At 34.7% G+C, this 16,545-nt stretch overlaps 1 protein-coding gene across 26 annotated transcripts in view; it reads left to right on the plus strand.

Annotated features, from left to right (window-relative positions):
* Nucleotides 1-16,545, plus strand: part of KIF21A (kinesin family member 21A) — a 153,342-nt gene that overhangs the window by 79,588 nt on the left and 57,209 nt on the right. For all 26 annotated transcript variants that reach the window (XM_078338926.1, XM_078338927.1, XM_035255832.3 and 23 more), the window contains 8 exons: nucleotides 575-724; nucleotides 1,459-1,593; nucleotides 2,114-2,281; nucleotides 5,797-5,912; nucleotides 10,340-10,535; nucleotides 11,232-11,421; nucleotides 11,766-11,829; nucleotides 15,766-15,966. In XM_078338926.1, coding sequence (XP_078195052.1) covers nucleotides 575-724; nucleotides 1,459-1,593; nucleotides 2,114-2,281; nucleotides 5,797-5,912; nucleotides 10,340-10,535; nucleotides 11,232-11,421; nucleotides 11,766-11,829; nucleotides 15,766-15,966 — 1,220 coding nt within the window. The remainder of the gene's footprint in view (nucleotides 1-574; nucleotides 725-1,458; nucleotides 1,594-2,113; nucleotides 2,282-5,796; nucleotides 5,913-10,339; nucleotides 10,536-11,231; nucleotides 11,422-11,765; nucleotides 11,830-15,765; nucleotides 15,967-16,545) is intronic.

Below are 16,545 nucleotides of genomic sequence, written 5' to 3' on the forward strand. Positions count from 1 at the left end.
GATAGGTATTGTAACTTTAAAACATACTGATAGAAAAATAGATGTGTATATCCTCTTCTAAGGAGTTATCTGGGTTTTTTTCAGCCACTCTTGATACAGAAACACTAATATTGTTGCTGACCTTGCGAACATGCTAAGTGTTAATCTTTCGATGTGATAAGAAAGGTTTCAGGGCAATAGGAAATATGTTTTTAGCTCAATTAGTAAAAATTTTTCAAATATTCTGAACCTTAAGATTTGTCTGCTTTTGGCACATGTTTCTAGGGTTTGCCTGTATTTGTAAATATTTGATTATCTCTTGCAAAAGATTAGTAGATCATTTTAGCTAGTCCTCAACCCATTAGTCATGATTAAGTCACTTATTGTTCTTACTGTGGTAAATAAATCTGGCATTTACTTATAAATGTTATAATAATTGCCTCATTCATTTTCATGTGTTATTTTGAAAAAAATATGTGTAATTTTAAAGAACTTTAAAAAATTGTGTGAAGGAAAACATTGTGTGATGTGTTATTATGACAACTACCCAGACAATTTCTGCTAAAATTAGATTTCTAATGTTTCTTTTTGATAGCTCTATAATGAAGAGGTCCTTGACTTATTTGATACCACTCGTGATATTGATGCAAAAAATAAAAAATCAAATATAAGAATTCATGAAGATTCAACTGGAGGAATTTATACTGTGGGCGTTACAACACGTACTGTGAATACAGAATCAGAGGTAATATTTACGTTGTAGTTAAAACAGAGCACAGTTGGCTTTATTTAAATAGCCAACTTTGCTGATAGTCTGCTTGAGATCAAGATAGGAAATTTGTATCCTGAAGCATGACATGGAATTAAAATCTTGTCTTATTTCTCTATTTTTAAAAATCAGGGTATTAGTGTAAAAATCTCAAGGTTATAATAAAGTAAGCTTATTTGTCATAGTGTCAAAAGAATCTAAGGCAATTTATGAAGAGTTTTCAATCACAGCTAGAGAAAGAGGGTCAAACAATTGATGGTAAAGGATGAGACCACAATTCTTTTGTACTTTTTTCTTTAACCTATGTAGAACTGTATCATGGCTCCTAAAGGGAGATTGTTAAGAAAAAATACAAAAAAAAAAAACAAAAAAACTTAAGGAAAGATAGAGAAGAGCCTGAATAATTCGAGTTATTGCTCAGTTTGTACCAAAGTGTTCTACTGTAACAGTTTTGGAATGGAAACTGCAAATGTCAGCAAGTGGTAAACAATGGAATCTCAGTGTTTTCTTCTATTTAAAAAATAATACGCTATTATACTGAGAAGTTCATCTCAAAAAGTGCCTGTAACTAAACTAATAATGTGAAAATCTACATATTTTATATCCCTTAATATGGTGGGTTTTTGGCCATTACCTCAGACTTTGGATTGTATAGCATCTTGTTTAAATAATTGTTTAAGTAAAGTCCTTTGTTTCTTCTCCCTTACCAGATGATGCAGTGTTTGAAGCTGGGTGCTTTATCCCGGACAACTGCCAGTACCCAGATGAATGTTCAGAGCTCTCGTTCACATGCCATTTTTACCATTCATGTGTGTCAAACCAGAGTGTGTCCCCAAATAGATGCTGTGAGTTATTACTTCTAATTTCTTAAACTTTTAATTTTTACCTCCCTAAACCACATGACTCCTGTGAGAATGTATTTCAGCCAAATTCAGTTCATTTAGTCATTCTTTTTTCTAATTTCCTCTTCTGATCCTATTTAAGTTGAAGCCGGTCAGCCATGTAAGATCTTGAAATAAAAAATTGTATATATGTCTGAAAAGCCAAAAAGCATACTGTGGCCATATGGTGTTTGATGTCATCAACTGAGACCCTTTACTTTTGTGGATTATATGCTAGAGGTTTCCCTTCATTAGCGCAGAAGCATAGCCTCAGTTGATAATAGTTGAGTTCTGACCATTTAGCTTTTTTCTGACTTTAAATTTCTAATTGCCAGCAGACATTTTTGAATTTATTATTTATTTGGCCTTATGTCTGTTTCTTTGGTTGTGTCTATATGTCTACGTGGGATGAATGCAAGATAGGTTTGGAGAATATTTAATATTACATTAATAAAATATTTTCAATTATTTTTCTTAATTTCAGGACAATGCAACTGATAACAAAATTATTTCTGAATCAGCACAGATGAATGAATTTGAAACCCTGACTGCAAAGTTCCATTTTGTTGATCTCGCAGGATCGGAGAGACTGAAGCGTACTGGAGCTACAGGCGAGAGGGCAAAAGAAGGCATTTCTATCAACTGTGGACTTGTAAGATTAAGGCTTTGTGCTGAGAATATATCAGAGCTTTTCTATTGTCTTTTTTCTTTTGTAATATGTAATACCCATAAGGAAATCCTTCAGACACTGAACTGAGAAATGAAAATTATAGAACAGTTATTAGTAATGTACTGAATCTCTGATCTCACACTATAGGCATTTTTCTTTTTTTAATATTACTGATTATCTTCATGTATATAAATTTAGTTGTACTAAAATTTTTATGTGCAGAAAATTATATATATATACTTGCAAATCATTGAAAAATTATTTCTACATTTAACAATATACTGCCAAAATCAAATTATTTATGTATTTATTTATATCTTTTATTTTTTTTTAAACAAGGTCTCTCTTTGTCACCCAGGCTGGAGTACAGTGGTGTGATCACGGCTCACTGCAGCCTTGACCTCATGGGCTCAATTGATCCTCCCACTTCAGCCTCCCTAGTAGCTGGGACCACAGGCAAGCATTACCACACCCAGATAATTTTTGCATTTTTTGTAGAGATGGGGTTTTGCCACATTGCCCAGGCTGGTCTCAAACTTCTGGGCTCGTGGCATTCACTCACCTCAGCCTTCCAAAGTGCTGGGTTTACAGGCACCAGTCACTGCACCTGGCCCAAAATTTAATATTAAGTTATTTCATGGGTGAAGACCTTCAAAGAGCCTTTTGATAACATTTTGTGACAGTCATTTTATTAATGTTGGAAATTATAATAAAATTTTTATAGTAATGACTTTTTTAAAAGGATAATTTTTCTAGATTATATTAAGAATTAACTTTAATACCATGCCACCTAGTGGTATTTTGATTGGAGAACTCCTTGTGATTTAGTTAGCATAAAGCTTCATTATAAGGAAGAAAATATTTTAGAGCAGATTTTTGTGTATTAAAATTTTTTTATTATCTTCATTACAAAACTGACATTTGTGCCTGCACAAAAGTAATGGCATTTCTAAATTTCTGCGATGCCAATAGCATCAGAGTTGTAACCACCCAATGGATTCCTTTTGCCTGCTACCCAGATAGAGCTGATTTATCAAGAGAGGAATTGCAGTAGAGAAAAAGTTTAATGCAAACAGAGCCAGCTAAATAGCAGAGTGGAGTTTTATTAAATTAGTCTTTAGAAATTCAGCGACTACAGTTTTTTAAAGTATAATTTGACAAATGTGGGGGCTAAGGGAGTTGGGAGTGGAGGTTGAAATCATAGGTGGTCTAAGTGGGTTCTTCTTGTTGTCTTCTGTTCCTGGGTTGGGATTATAGAACTAGTTGAGCCAGATTATCAGTCTGTGTGGTACCGGCTGCTGCATTAGAATGCAGGGTCTGAAAAATATCTCAAATACCAATCTTAGGTTTTACAATAATGATCTTATCCATAGGAGCAGTTGGAGAGGTTAGGAATCTTGTGGCCTCTGGCTGCATGACTCTTAAATCAATATTTCTAATCCTGTGGCTAATTTTTAGTTTTACAAAGGTGTGCTCATCCTCAGGGAAGAAGAAGGTTTCTTTCAGGAAAAGGCTGTTATCATCTTTTCAAAATTCTTTAAACTATAAATTAAATTCCTCCTGTAGTTAGCTCAGCCTATGCCCAGGAAGGAACAAGGGCAGTTTAGAGATTAAAGGCAAGATGGAGTGGATTAGGTTAGATCTCCCTCACTGTCATACTTTTCTCACTGATACAATTTTTGCAAAGGCAGTTTCAGAATATGTCGTGTCTGCTTTCCTCCCATTAATCACCCCCCCAGCATTTGCTCCTATATCATCATGACCCTTCTGTGTGGAAATTATTAACCAAGGCTGATTAGAGAGAGCCAGACCTTCTAACTCTAATACTCATCTTGATGGTCCAACCATGTGGGTAAACATTGTGTAAAAGGGCATGCCTGGCTTCTGGACTTTGCATATTGTTTTGAGTTTCTTAGGAGACAAAATCATTGTGGTAGTTACATTCATGCTGTCAGGAAAAGACAAAAGCCATTGCTTTGTTTTCCTCTTTAGGTTCTTGAAGCATGTTGAGACACATCTAGTAGAGTTTCAGTATAACCATTGCTTATGCTGATAGCCACTCTGGAAAGAGGGAACTATCACAAAGTGTGATCCTGTTGCCACTCCCTGCATGATCTATTTCTCTTAACAAAGTCATGATTGTAGATGTTTGCATTATTGATGGCTAGTGTGAACGACATTTTGGATAATGTTTATCTTGTAGGTAATAATTCAGTGACAGTAGGAAAAACAGCAGGGTGGCTAGAGGAGTGACTACAGAGTTCTGTAATTGGATGCTAATACATATCTTATTGTATTTGTTTCTTTTCCTTTTTTCTTTTTATTTTTTGGAGATAGAGGCTCACTCTGCCACCCAAGCTGGAATGTAATGGTATGATCTCAGCTCACTACAACCTCTGCCTCCCAGGTTCAAGTGATTCTCCTGCCTCAACCTCCCGAATAGCTGGGATTACAGGCACACACCACCATGCCTTGCTGATTTTTGTATTTTCAGTAGAGATGGGGTTTCACCATGTTGGCCAGGCTGGACTCAAACTCCTGACCTCAGGTGATTCACCTGCCTCAGCCTCTCAAAGTGCTGGAATTACAGGGGTGAGCCACCATGCCTGGCCTGTCATAGTATTTCTATGGATAGATATACTACCATAGGAATACCTTGTTCAGAGAAAGCATACTGATTTTTTTATTGTGATTAAAGAAGATTTTCTTTTCTCATGGGAACTGTATTGCAAAATGAAAGTTTTCATCAAACGGTTAAACTAACTTAACATTTTCTTTTTTCATTGAGTTGAAGAGAAGAATTTGTAACATGAATGGACAATTTTCTGGAGACATAACGTGTTGCTGTGATAATTCCAGAGATAACTAAAGTTGTCAATCTTAACAACATTTCTATTTTGAAAGAAAATCTCTGAATAAGGCCGGGTGTGGTGGATTATGCCTATAATCCCAGTGCTTTGGGAGGGATTAGCTGACATCAGGAGTTTGAGACCAGCCTGGCCAACATGGTGAAACCCCGTTTCTACTAAAAATATAAAAATTAGCTGGGCATGGTGGCAGGCCCTGTAATCCTCAATACTCAAGAGGCTGAGGTAGGGAGAATCACTTGAGCCTGGGAGGTTGAGGTTGTAGTGGGCCAAGATCATCACATCACTACACTTCAGCCTGGGAAATGGAGTGAGACTCTGTCTCAAAAATAGAAAAACAAACCTCTGAATAGAAGTTTAAGCATTTTGTGAGTATGGATATGTGTGTTTATATGCACCATATATAATATTAGTATATACATATGTTATTATATATAGTACTAATATATATATATATATATATACACTAAATTTTTGGTAATGTTGGTTACAGATGTAAAACAAAACCAAACACAAATATTCTGAATTCTATTATGTCCCTATATTATTTTCTGTAAGCTTTCTTTATTCAAAAGTGTTATAATTGGTAAATGTGTATCATTTTGCTGTCTTTCTTTCTCTTTCTTTTAGTTGGCACTGGGCAATGTAATAAGTGCTTTGGGAGACAAGAGCAAGAGGGCCACACATGTCCCCTATAGAGATTCCAAGCTAACAAGACTACTACAGGATTCCCTTGGGGGTAACAGGTATGCATAGATTATTATCCTCTACTCAGAGTTTTGATTATTCATTATTAAGTAAATGTATAAGGTGATTTATAAGAACTGCTTTTATTATAAAGCAAACTAATAGGATGAGGAACTAATCCTTATTAAGAACCTCAAATGTGTAATTTTTTATGTTATTTCACATAATCCTTCTAGCATCCCTTGAGGTGTAGTTATTATTATTCTACCTCCTAGATAAGGAAAATGAAATATACAGAGGTTAGGTAATTTATTCAAGGTCACTTAGCTTGTATATTAAGTCAATAGTATGGGGACTTTCTCTATTATCATAGTTTCTGCTTTAAGTACTTATCACAGAGTAGATACCTAATAAAATTTTGTTGAAAAAGCAAATACTGTTTTCTAAGTAATTACAAAGTAATTAAAATATTATTGATACTTTTTTTTATAGTCTTCTAAAAATTCAAATTTTTTTATAAGTGGGAAAACTTCTTAATGTCCACTGAATGAAATACAGTGTGTTGGCTAGTTATTTGCCAATATCACTGACATTCTTGCTTTCTCATACCTTGCACCATTCTGATATGTTTCATCAGCTAAACACTTGTTTTTTAGTAATGTATTCTCCTCTGGGAACATGTTGGCTTTACAAATGGAAACATTTTTGGCATTTAAATTCAATCTTAGCACAATTCAGCAAGTTACCAACAACCACAGTGTATCTATTTTAGTGTTTGCAATAATCTAACATCATATTTACAAAAAGACTATTAGATGCTACAGGATGAATCTAGTATTTAAACTTGCAAGTTTCTTTTTGAACAACTGTGTTAGTTTGTTCATGCAACTGTCATAAATAAGTGGCTGAGACTGGATTATTTATACAGAAAAGAGGTTTAATTGGCTCACAGTTCTGTGGGCTCTACAGGAAACATGATTCTGGGATCGGCTAGGCTTCTGGGAGGTCATAGGAAACTTACAGTGATGGCGGAAGGCAAAGGGAAGTGAGCACTTCACATGGCTGGAGTAGGAGGACTGGGCGGGGGGGCACACACTTTTAAACAACCAGATCCCCTGAGAACTCCATCATGAATACAGTTCCAAGAGGGAAATTTGTCCCCAACATCTAATCACCTCCCACCAGACCCCACCTCCAGCATTGGGGATTACAATTTGACATGAGATTGTGCAAGGGCACAGATGTAAACCATATATACAACTATTATCTGAACAATTTAGGATAATATGAAATCAATTTAAGTTTATAATTCATTTGGTTTATAAATGAAGTTCTGTTTTGTAGAATACAACATCGTCATTTTTCTGTTTCTTCCCTTTATGTAACACTGGCATTTGTCTTAACTCATGTCTCTTCCAGCACCTCCTATATATGGAAGCAGTTTTCCTTCCACTATCACGTATTTCCTGCTTGTGTTCTACATTTTCATTTTGATCCTCAGTATTAAGAGGGGTCTTATTATAACCATAAAAATTTTCATTTTTTTTGGCCAAGTGTAAATTTTTTCAGGTTTTCCAAATTATAGCTTTTCCTTGTTTTATTTCTTAACTATAAAACAAAGCAGAGATTATAAATGTCATTCCCTTACAAGTTAACTCTTGAAAACTTTGATACTTTTTAAGGTTTGCTTGCCTTGTAAATAGTCTAAAATATTTTCACTGTGGGTCTTGAATTTCTGTTGAGTTTTAGACGGGCAACAGCTACATAGTCTCATGTTCCTCATCCATTTCCTTAATGGGTGGTAACCCCTCAAAGAAGATTACCCCTTCTAATTCCTTTCATTGTGTGCCTCAATTTTTGCTTAAAATTTTAGGATTGCATTTCTAGTGCAAAAGCACTGTACTTCGTGTAAGCCTTGGAGAGCAAAATATCTTCATTTTTTGAAGTGTATACAAATTAAGCTTAAAAGAAAAATGAGACCAAGGATATTTTTGAAAATAAGCTCCATATGTTTATGTGCATGATTTAGTGTCTTTTTAAAAATCGACCTGCCTTTTTTTCATTTATAGTGTTTAATATAACATCATAACCAGTTTATGGCAAAAATTCGGGAAAATATAGTAAAGTATAGAGCATGAATAACAATCAGTCATATATCTTGCCGGGTGGGGTGGCTCATGCCTGTAATCCCAGTACTTTGGAAGGCCAAGGTGGGCAGATCACCTGAGGTCAGGAGTTCAAGACCAGCCTGGCTAACATGGCAAAACACCGTCTCTACTAACAAAAACAAAAAAATTAGCTGGGCATGGTGCTGTGTGCCTGCAATCCCATCTACTTGGGAGGCTGAGGCAGGAGAATTGTTTGAACCCAGGAGGCAGAGGTTGCAGTGAGCTGAGATCATGCCACTGCACTCCGGTCTGGGTGACAGAATGAGACTCTGCCTCAAAAAAAAAGAAATCAATTATATTTCTAATACTTAGAAGTAACTACTGCTAACATTGTGATGTATTTTCTTACAGATGTATAACTTAATTTGTAAGATGCATAGTATACAACATAATAAAATATTTAAATAATATAGTTTCCTTTAAAACAGAATTGTGGTTTTTATGTGACCTTTTAAAATGAATAGCTTTAATATTTTCTTTGCGTTTTTCATAAATAGAATCATTCTTGAAATTTATATATTTTGGGTTTTGTTTAATGTATGACCTTTTCCCTATACAGTTGATCCTAGTCTGTTTCTCTCTCTCTTGACTTTCACTATCCTTCTTAAGCTGTGATCCCAGTGCTTCTCAAAGTATTTGTTAGAGGCGAGTCCTTCCCCTATTTCCAATTCGTGGTGGGTTAATATTGTGCATGACCATACAGAGCTTGTCCCATTTGTGACTCCCCATGGGAGTTTGAAAACGCTTAATCTGATCTATATTCAGTGACAGGAGGTCATTGAGTACAGGAAGTTCAAGTGTGGTGGAAGTTTCTAAAGTGCTTTATTGCAATTTCTGAACTACTTTAAACATTTTTTGTAAAGAAGTGAGAAATAAATGTATGTACCTGTGCTTACTCAAAGTGTTATGGATCAAAGAAAGCTAATATATATTTATTTTACTCAATTTTACCTAAGTAAAAATAATTTGCAGACTGGCATTAGACTGAGGACCACAGTTCAAGTTGCCCTACTCTCTAATCAGCATCCATAATCCTCATGCTTACTGAATTACCTTATTTTCTTTATCAAAAGAGAAAACTAAAATGGCATGAATTATTTTAACTTTCTGACCCCCAGTGAATATTATGAACATGACAAACACCACAAATGATTGCTAATGACCTAATATTGGTCCAAATGTTGTGTTATATGTTTAGAAGTACACTGATAAATAAGACTTGATAATCCCTGTCCTTTAAAAATTTAAAGTGTAAGAGTTTTGGGGTCTATAAAATTTTGATTTAATAATAATAATATAATGAATGCAAAAGAGATATGCAAAAGGTGTGAGGAAGCAGAAAGGGTACAGACAAACTGAGGATTCAGTTCTTGGATTAGGTGATACCTTAGTTGATTATTAAATAATAGTAACAGTAAGAGTAAGCAAAGGTAGGAAGAAGGTGTGGAATGGGAACTCTTTTAAAAGCGTACCTATAAGTACTGTGTTGAGGTAACTGTAGAAAGAAAAGATTGGAAGAAGGAGACTAGGAGGCTAAGATTATGATTGATAGGCATTGATTTTTCTAGCAGGATAAGTAGACTGCTCCTTAATTGCAGTTTCTGCACATTTTTTTTAAAGTTAGTTTGTAGTGTCCATTAGAATCTCCATGTCTGTTTCATTGACAAACATAATAATTGGGGCATACTTAGCATTTCACTATCCTAATTTTTGGTGGCTAAATCAATTTATCATGACTGTAAAGTAAAGTTTCTCACTTTTCCTGTGTAATCTGGCCAGAAGCTGGGGTTCTAATCATTCAATCACAAATGACAATTTATATAATGAAACACAAGAATATACTAAGTACCCTTTTTGTTCCACTGTGATCTGATTTTGTGAGCAATTCTTTGCTGACATCAAAAGTCAGGATATGGGTGATTAAATAAGAATAAATTTTTAAACTACTGAAAAAATAAAATATTGAAAGAAATGGTTTTTGATTTTCAATTGAATATATTGTAGTTAGTATAATTTTAGAATTACTATGTGCTGCTTCAAATCATTTTAGCAAAGAAGTAAGAAATAAATGTTTGTGCTTGTGCTTTCTCAAGGTCAAAGGCAAATAATATAAATTTGTTTCCCCAAAGTAAACAAAATCTTTTTCTTTAAGGCAGTCTTAAAGTACAGGGGCTTTTAAATTTGCTCTTTTTTTTTTTTTTTTTTTTTTTGGTATCTTGAAGAGAAAATACTCTTCAAATGGCAGGAGTTTAAAAATGATCATTTTACTATTTTAGTTGCTTTTATCTGTAAGCCTAATTATTATTTGTAAATTTCAGCCAAACAATCATGATAGCATGTGTCAGTCCTTCAGACAGAGACTTTATGGAAACGTTAAACACCTTGAAATATGCCAATCGAGCTAGAAATATCAAGAACAAGGTTATGGTCAATCAGGACAGAGCTAGTCAGCAAATCAATGCACTTCGTAGTGAAATCACACGACTTCAGATGGAGCTCATGGAGTACAAAACAGTAAGCAAATGAATTTGACTTTTAAGTTTGTGATACATCTAAGACTGGCACTTTCTGAACACAATAATAGCCTTTTTGTGTTAGCTTACCACGTACATGTCTCTGGTTATCATAATCATGGCCTCTTCCTTTTGGAGGTAAGAGTCTCTAGTTTTCTTTGTGGGTAGTCTTTAACTATATTCAGTCTAACCTAACAATTGTCTGTTCAAAAGTTTTCCTACTCAATAATTTTTTTTTTTTTTTTGAGATGGAGACTCCCTCTGTCACCCAGGCTGTAGTGTAGTGGAGTGATCTCGGCTCACTGCAACCTCTACCTCCTAGGTTCAAGAGATTCTCCTGCCTCAGTCTCCCAAACAGCTGGGATTACAGGCACCCACCACGGCACCTGGCTAATTTTTTTATTTTCAGTAGAGATGGGGTTTCACCGTATTGGCCAGGCTGATCTCGAACTCCTGACCTCAGGTAGTCTTCCCACCTCGGCCTCCCAAAGTGCTGGGATTACAGGGATGTGCCACTGCACCCGGCTAATCAATTTCTTTAGTAACAAATGCATTGTGGAGTGTTCTACTAGAGGGGAAAGGATTCTTTTGCCTTGGGATTGGTAAGATAAAAGGGCATAGTCATAGAATATGCTTAAACAAAACTCTTGTGTTTTTAAGGCTCCCCAGCCAACAAGGACATATTTTCCTTTACTAGGGTAAAAGAATAATTGACGAAGAAGGTGTGGAAAGCATCAATGACATGTTTCATGAGAATGCTATGCTACAGACTGAAAATAACAATCTTCGTGTAAGAATTAAAGCCATGCAAGAGACGGTTGATGCATTGAGGTCCAGAATCACACAGCTTGTTAGTGATCAGGCTAACCATGTTCTTGCCAGAGCAGGTATGTGGATAGGGTGGGATAAATGAGGGTTTAACTTCTGGATGGAAAGGAACATTCTTTGTGTTCACTAATTACCTAGCATAGTTGCAATAGAAATGCCAGTCTCTGTGTATACAGTCTGTGGTTTTAAGTTAAATACCTAATTTAAAAAATAATAAATTCTTATATAAACAAAATGTTCCCTTTGTATCATATTATTTTATGGTCTGCTCTATAATGAAGGATAGAAAATTTACTGTAAAAATTGTGTTTTAAAGAATTGTTTTGTTTCCTGACTTTTTTTTCCTCCTGTTTTGAAATCTTAATTTAAAGGAAATTTTTTTATTTCATATTTTGTCTTTCAGGTGAAGGAAATGAGGAGATTAGTAATATGATTCATAGTTATATAAAAGAAATAGAAGATCTCAGGTATAGTTCATGTTCTATAACATATAATGCACATGTTTATTTTGGGTTTTATAATATTATAATATTTGTATTTGTTGGGCTTATTGTTTAGCAGTTGTCTATGGTGATATTTCAGCCCTTTGTTCAGGTTAACATTAGGGGACTGGTTACTTATCTTTCCCTTAATGTCATATTCCAAGCTCCTTTCCTCCCTATTCTTCCCATATTATCAACCCATATTATTCTCCTGCTCTTACTGCTGTATCCCTTATTGGGTGCTTGCCTAACTTGACATACGAAACAGGCAAAATTTATGTTGCTGAAGTTATCTTTGATGCCTTTCCTTCATATGCCTCTTCCCCCATCACTTGGGAATAGATCAATATCTACACGTCATCTCCAATTTTTTGAATCTCCTCTTCTCTTTTACATCTTCAGCTATTCTTACATGTAAATCATGGCATTCCTACTAATTTGCCTACCCCTCTGTGGTACATCCATTTACATTTCGTACAACATGCCACACATACTTGCATATGTCAACACCATGATGGGGGCTGGGGTAAGCATGACATACAGAGTTCACACTCTAGGTTGGACAGCATACATAAATCATCACGTGCAGTAAACAGAATGACAGCATTTAGTTAAAGGATGCCCATGCCTGATGTAGGAATGTGGCGGGGACGAGACTTGGGGAATAGGGTTGGGAAAGAAGGTTAAGTCAATTATATTTTCAGGTTCCATGGTTTGCCATGATGACTGAGCTATTTTTCCCTTGAAGGAAAACTGCAATCAGCTTCATGGTGAAGCATCTTAGTAGTTCAAATCTCACTTCTGCTAACCATTCACAGAGCATAAGCAAATGGGAGGCGATCATCTTTCACAGTTACCCATCCTCTCTCTTCCTCTGGCTATTCTAGAGGTTCTCAAACTGTATGACAAGTACTATCTCCACTGTTTCTGCCTCCGCAAGCCACATTGGATCTCTTAAGTGTTTCAAAAAGCAAAAACAAATGAAAACACATCCCAACGTGGCAATATAGCTATTCAAATATAATTTTATTCTGTGTATGTGTATAGTCTGTGTATGTGTATGTGTGCATATATATGTTATACATATATTTATCATTTTTCATACTTCATGTTTTTGGCAGAGATCTTTGGGGCACTACATCCTGTTTCTGCTCAGCAGCCAATCTGGACTTGCAGTTTCTACCCCATGTTGGCAGTACTGTTCCCTGCCTACTGCTAAAAACTTGTTCTCTGACAAGTCTTTCCTGATTTTGCCATTCCTGAGACACAACTGATAGCTCTAATTTTTAATTCTTGAAGATCCTCTTCCTGATCCTAGGCTGCTTCTTTTACCTCTTTTATTTCCTTGGAACTTGCCAATTATTAAGGCTGATTGCCTGTTCTAGTTCTTATGCTCTCCTTCCTTTTCTCCACTCTGTATTCTAAGGTTGTACCTCAGCTTATCTCACTATTAGGCAAATTGCTTGACTAGTGTCCTTATTTCCTGGAAAACTGCATGAATCACTTCCACTCCACCTCGTGGCTAAAGGCAGCATCTAATAACATCCTTCTTCAAAGTCTTGAGTTAAGACTATTCCTTCCTTAAGCCATTTAGAGAACAGAGATGACTCATGGGCCCTGTGTTCAATTGCTGATCAAATGTTTCCTGGTGTAAGTTAATACCTTGTTCCAGATTCTCAACTTGTCTCTGATGGCTCTTTAATTAGGTGTGTCCCACCCCTGGGGAGTAGTCTTCTAGAATGCCAGGATTATAATTTACTTTATAGGATAAGCATAAATGAACCTTGAATTCAAATTGGATTACCTGGATTGAAATTTAAGCTTCTATTATTAATAAGGTGTATGACCTTGTGCAAGTTACCTAACATCTCTGAGTTTTAGCTTATTCATCTGTAAGAATGAGATAATACCTGCTAATTTCAGAGTTATTATGGGGCTCAAATAAAAGAATAAGATATAAAAATTCTTAAATATAAAGGTATCATAAAGGCCTGAACTGTTACAAATATCTGGGTCCAAATTCTTACATTCTGTTTTTACCTGCTAAATCCTACTTCAACCTATATTTCTATCAAAGCTAAATCTTAGGAAGACATTTATTCACAGCTCTTTAAACTTAATGCTAATTTATGTTGGGTTATTGCTATTTGGGAATATTTCTATTTTGCCTTATCATTTTATTGTAAACTACTAATAGTTACCTTTTAATAAATTTACATGTCACATTACTTGTGAGATAATAATAATCACTATTTAATTAATCTTTATGTTTTGGGGGACATGAAAAAATTAGTAGAAATTTTGAAATTTAGGAAAATGTAAGAGAAAATTTAAATCATGCTTATTCCCATTATTCTAAGAACTGATGTTAACATTTTGATATATCTCTTCAATATTTTTCCAATGAATAACACAAATGACATCAGAGTGTATATTTTGCTTTGCTATTTATTCTTTGAGAAACGGTAATATATTATGAACATTTTTCAATGTTGAAGTTTCTGCAAAGATTTTCGCATGGCTTCATATAGTACTGTCTTGTTGTAATTCATTTACTTAATTTTCAGCTGTTAATAATTACAGTGTTTCCCACTTTATGGAAAGAATGCTTATTATTTTTTAAATACAGTATTAGTCAGGGGACTTTTAAATTCATTTTGTCATTAATTCTCATAACAATCCTAGGGAGGTATATATTTTTATCCCAAGTTTACAAAGGGAAGAGTTGGTAGGCAATGAAAAAGCAGTGAACTGACTATGCCTTCCAGAGCTTAGTGGTGGCAAATAATCTATCATCTTTCTCTGAAATATTTGAACATAAGGTAAAGGTGCTTAGTAATATAGTGCTGAGAAGAGAGATAACTTGTATTTTCTTCTTATTTTTCTGTCTCAATCACTCTTGTGCCAAACTAACCTTGAAAATTATTATATGTAAATAAATACTTGTATTTTTGATGGTTTAAATCAAACAAAAATAAGGGAATTGGCCTAGAGGACTCTCTGAGTCCTTTTAGTCTCAAGAGTCTAGGCTCTTTTAGGATTTCATTCGGTGTCTTCACAAGTTACGATCAGTGTGTATATTATTCTCCTGTCATTATTAGGACTGCTTGAGCAATCAAAAGAATTTTTTCAATTATCAAACTCAAGTTTCCTTGGAGATACCGTCTTTTCCCACACTATATTCAGGAGCCAGATGTCTGTCAGCCAGTTTGGGGCAAATTTGACAAATTATTCCTTGCAAAGTTTTGGAAATGCTATTATTGTGTGATGAATGAAGAACTGAAACTAAGGGGAGCATGATGCTTGTGTATTTTTTAAGTTTAAATAATGGTTTTACAAAGCAAGGACAACTGATGCCCACTGGCCAGAGCTCAAGTAATCTAACTAACACTAGCTTTTGAATATGTGGAATTCTTTTGAGTACTAAGATTATGATTGTAATTTTATAATTATTCAATCAGGAAATTTGAAAAATTTCTTAAACTTTAATGTTTGTCAGCATTAGTTTATAATTATTTTTATTATTTTGTGAGAATTTTATTTATTCTAGAAATCCTTATCTTGTAGCCATGTTGAAATGCTTTTTGGAAACCTTTTTAGCATGCAGACTAACTCATTTAAAATATTCCTGCCTTATTGCTAGAGCAGTCAGATTCACAGAGACAGAAAGTAGAATGGCGGATGCCAGCAGCGGAAGTAGAGGGGCTACGGGGAAGCTAATGTTCAATAGTTATAGAGTCTCAGTATGGGAAGATGAAAAATTTCTGGAGATGGATGGTGGCAACAGTTGCAGAACAGAGTAGATTTGCTTAGTCCTGCAGAGCAGTACACTTAGAAAATGGTAGTGTGGTTAACTTTACATTATGTTTTTTTATCCACAGAGAAAAATGCTCCATATTTAAATATATTTTTATTTGTTAGGGCAAAATTATTAGAAAGTGAAGCAGTGAATGAGAACCTTCGAAAAAACTTGACAAGAGCTGCAGCAAGAGGACCTTATTTCAGCGGATCAACTTTCTCTCCTACTATACTATCCTCAGACAAAGAAACCATTGAAATTATAGACCTAGCAAAGAAAGATTTAGAGAAGTTGAAAAGAAAAGAAAAGAGGAAGAAAAAAAGGTAGGATTATAAAATCACTGCTATATGAATCTCTATTTCCTTTTCAGGGTATTTTAATTTGCAATTATGAAGAGCATACATAGTCTCATGAGTACGTTAGCATATGAAATAAATAACTACGTTAGCTGAAATTACAAGTATATACTTTTTAATGGTTTATCTCTACTTATATGTAAGAAAAATAAGTTTAATTATAATAATATGGTAATAAGTTATTTAGACTATGACAATATAAAATTACTGTTAAAATTATTTTGTTTCTTAAATAGCTGCTTTTGCATTCCATTCATTTTGCTTTTCGGCAAAGCTTGCTATACCATTACAACTCAGTGTTTTCATTTTTTCCCCATTTCCTAATGCAATTAAGTAGTCTCATGGGTATTTTCATCCCTGTCTAGATTAGTTTAACTAAAGGCTAAACTAATCCCTCAGAATGTCATTTAATGTCATTTGATCTCTTAAATAGTTTCTGCAGGGCTTCTAATTTGATTATATAAAAATTAGTTTTGCTATTTCAGGCTTTTTGAATCTTCCAACAAGGAGTTACTCAGCTTTTCACCACTGTTCTAGGCTTTCTCT

The sequence above is a fragment of the Callithrix jacchus genome, chromosome 9, assembly GCF_049354715.1.
Source record: "Callithrix jacchus isolate 240 chromosome 9, calJac240_pri, whole genome shotgun sequence".
In the NCBI taxonomy this organism is placed as follows: Eukaryota; Metazoa; Chordata; class Mammalia; order Primates; family Cebidae; genus Callithrix; species Callithrix jacchus.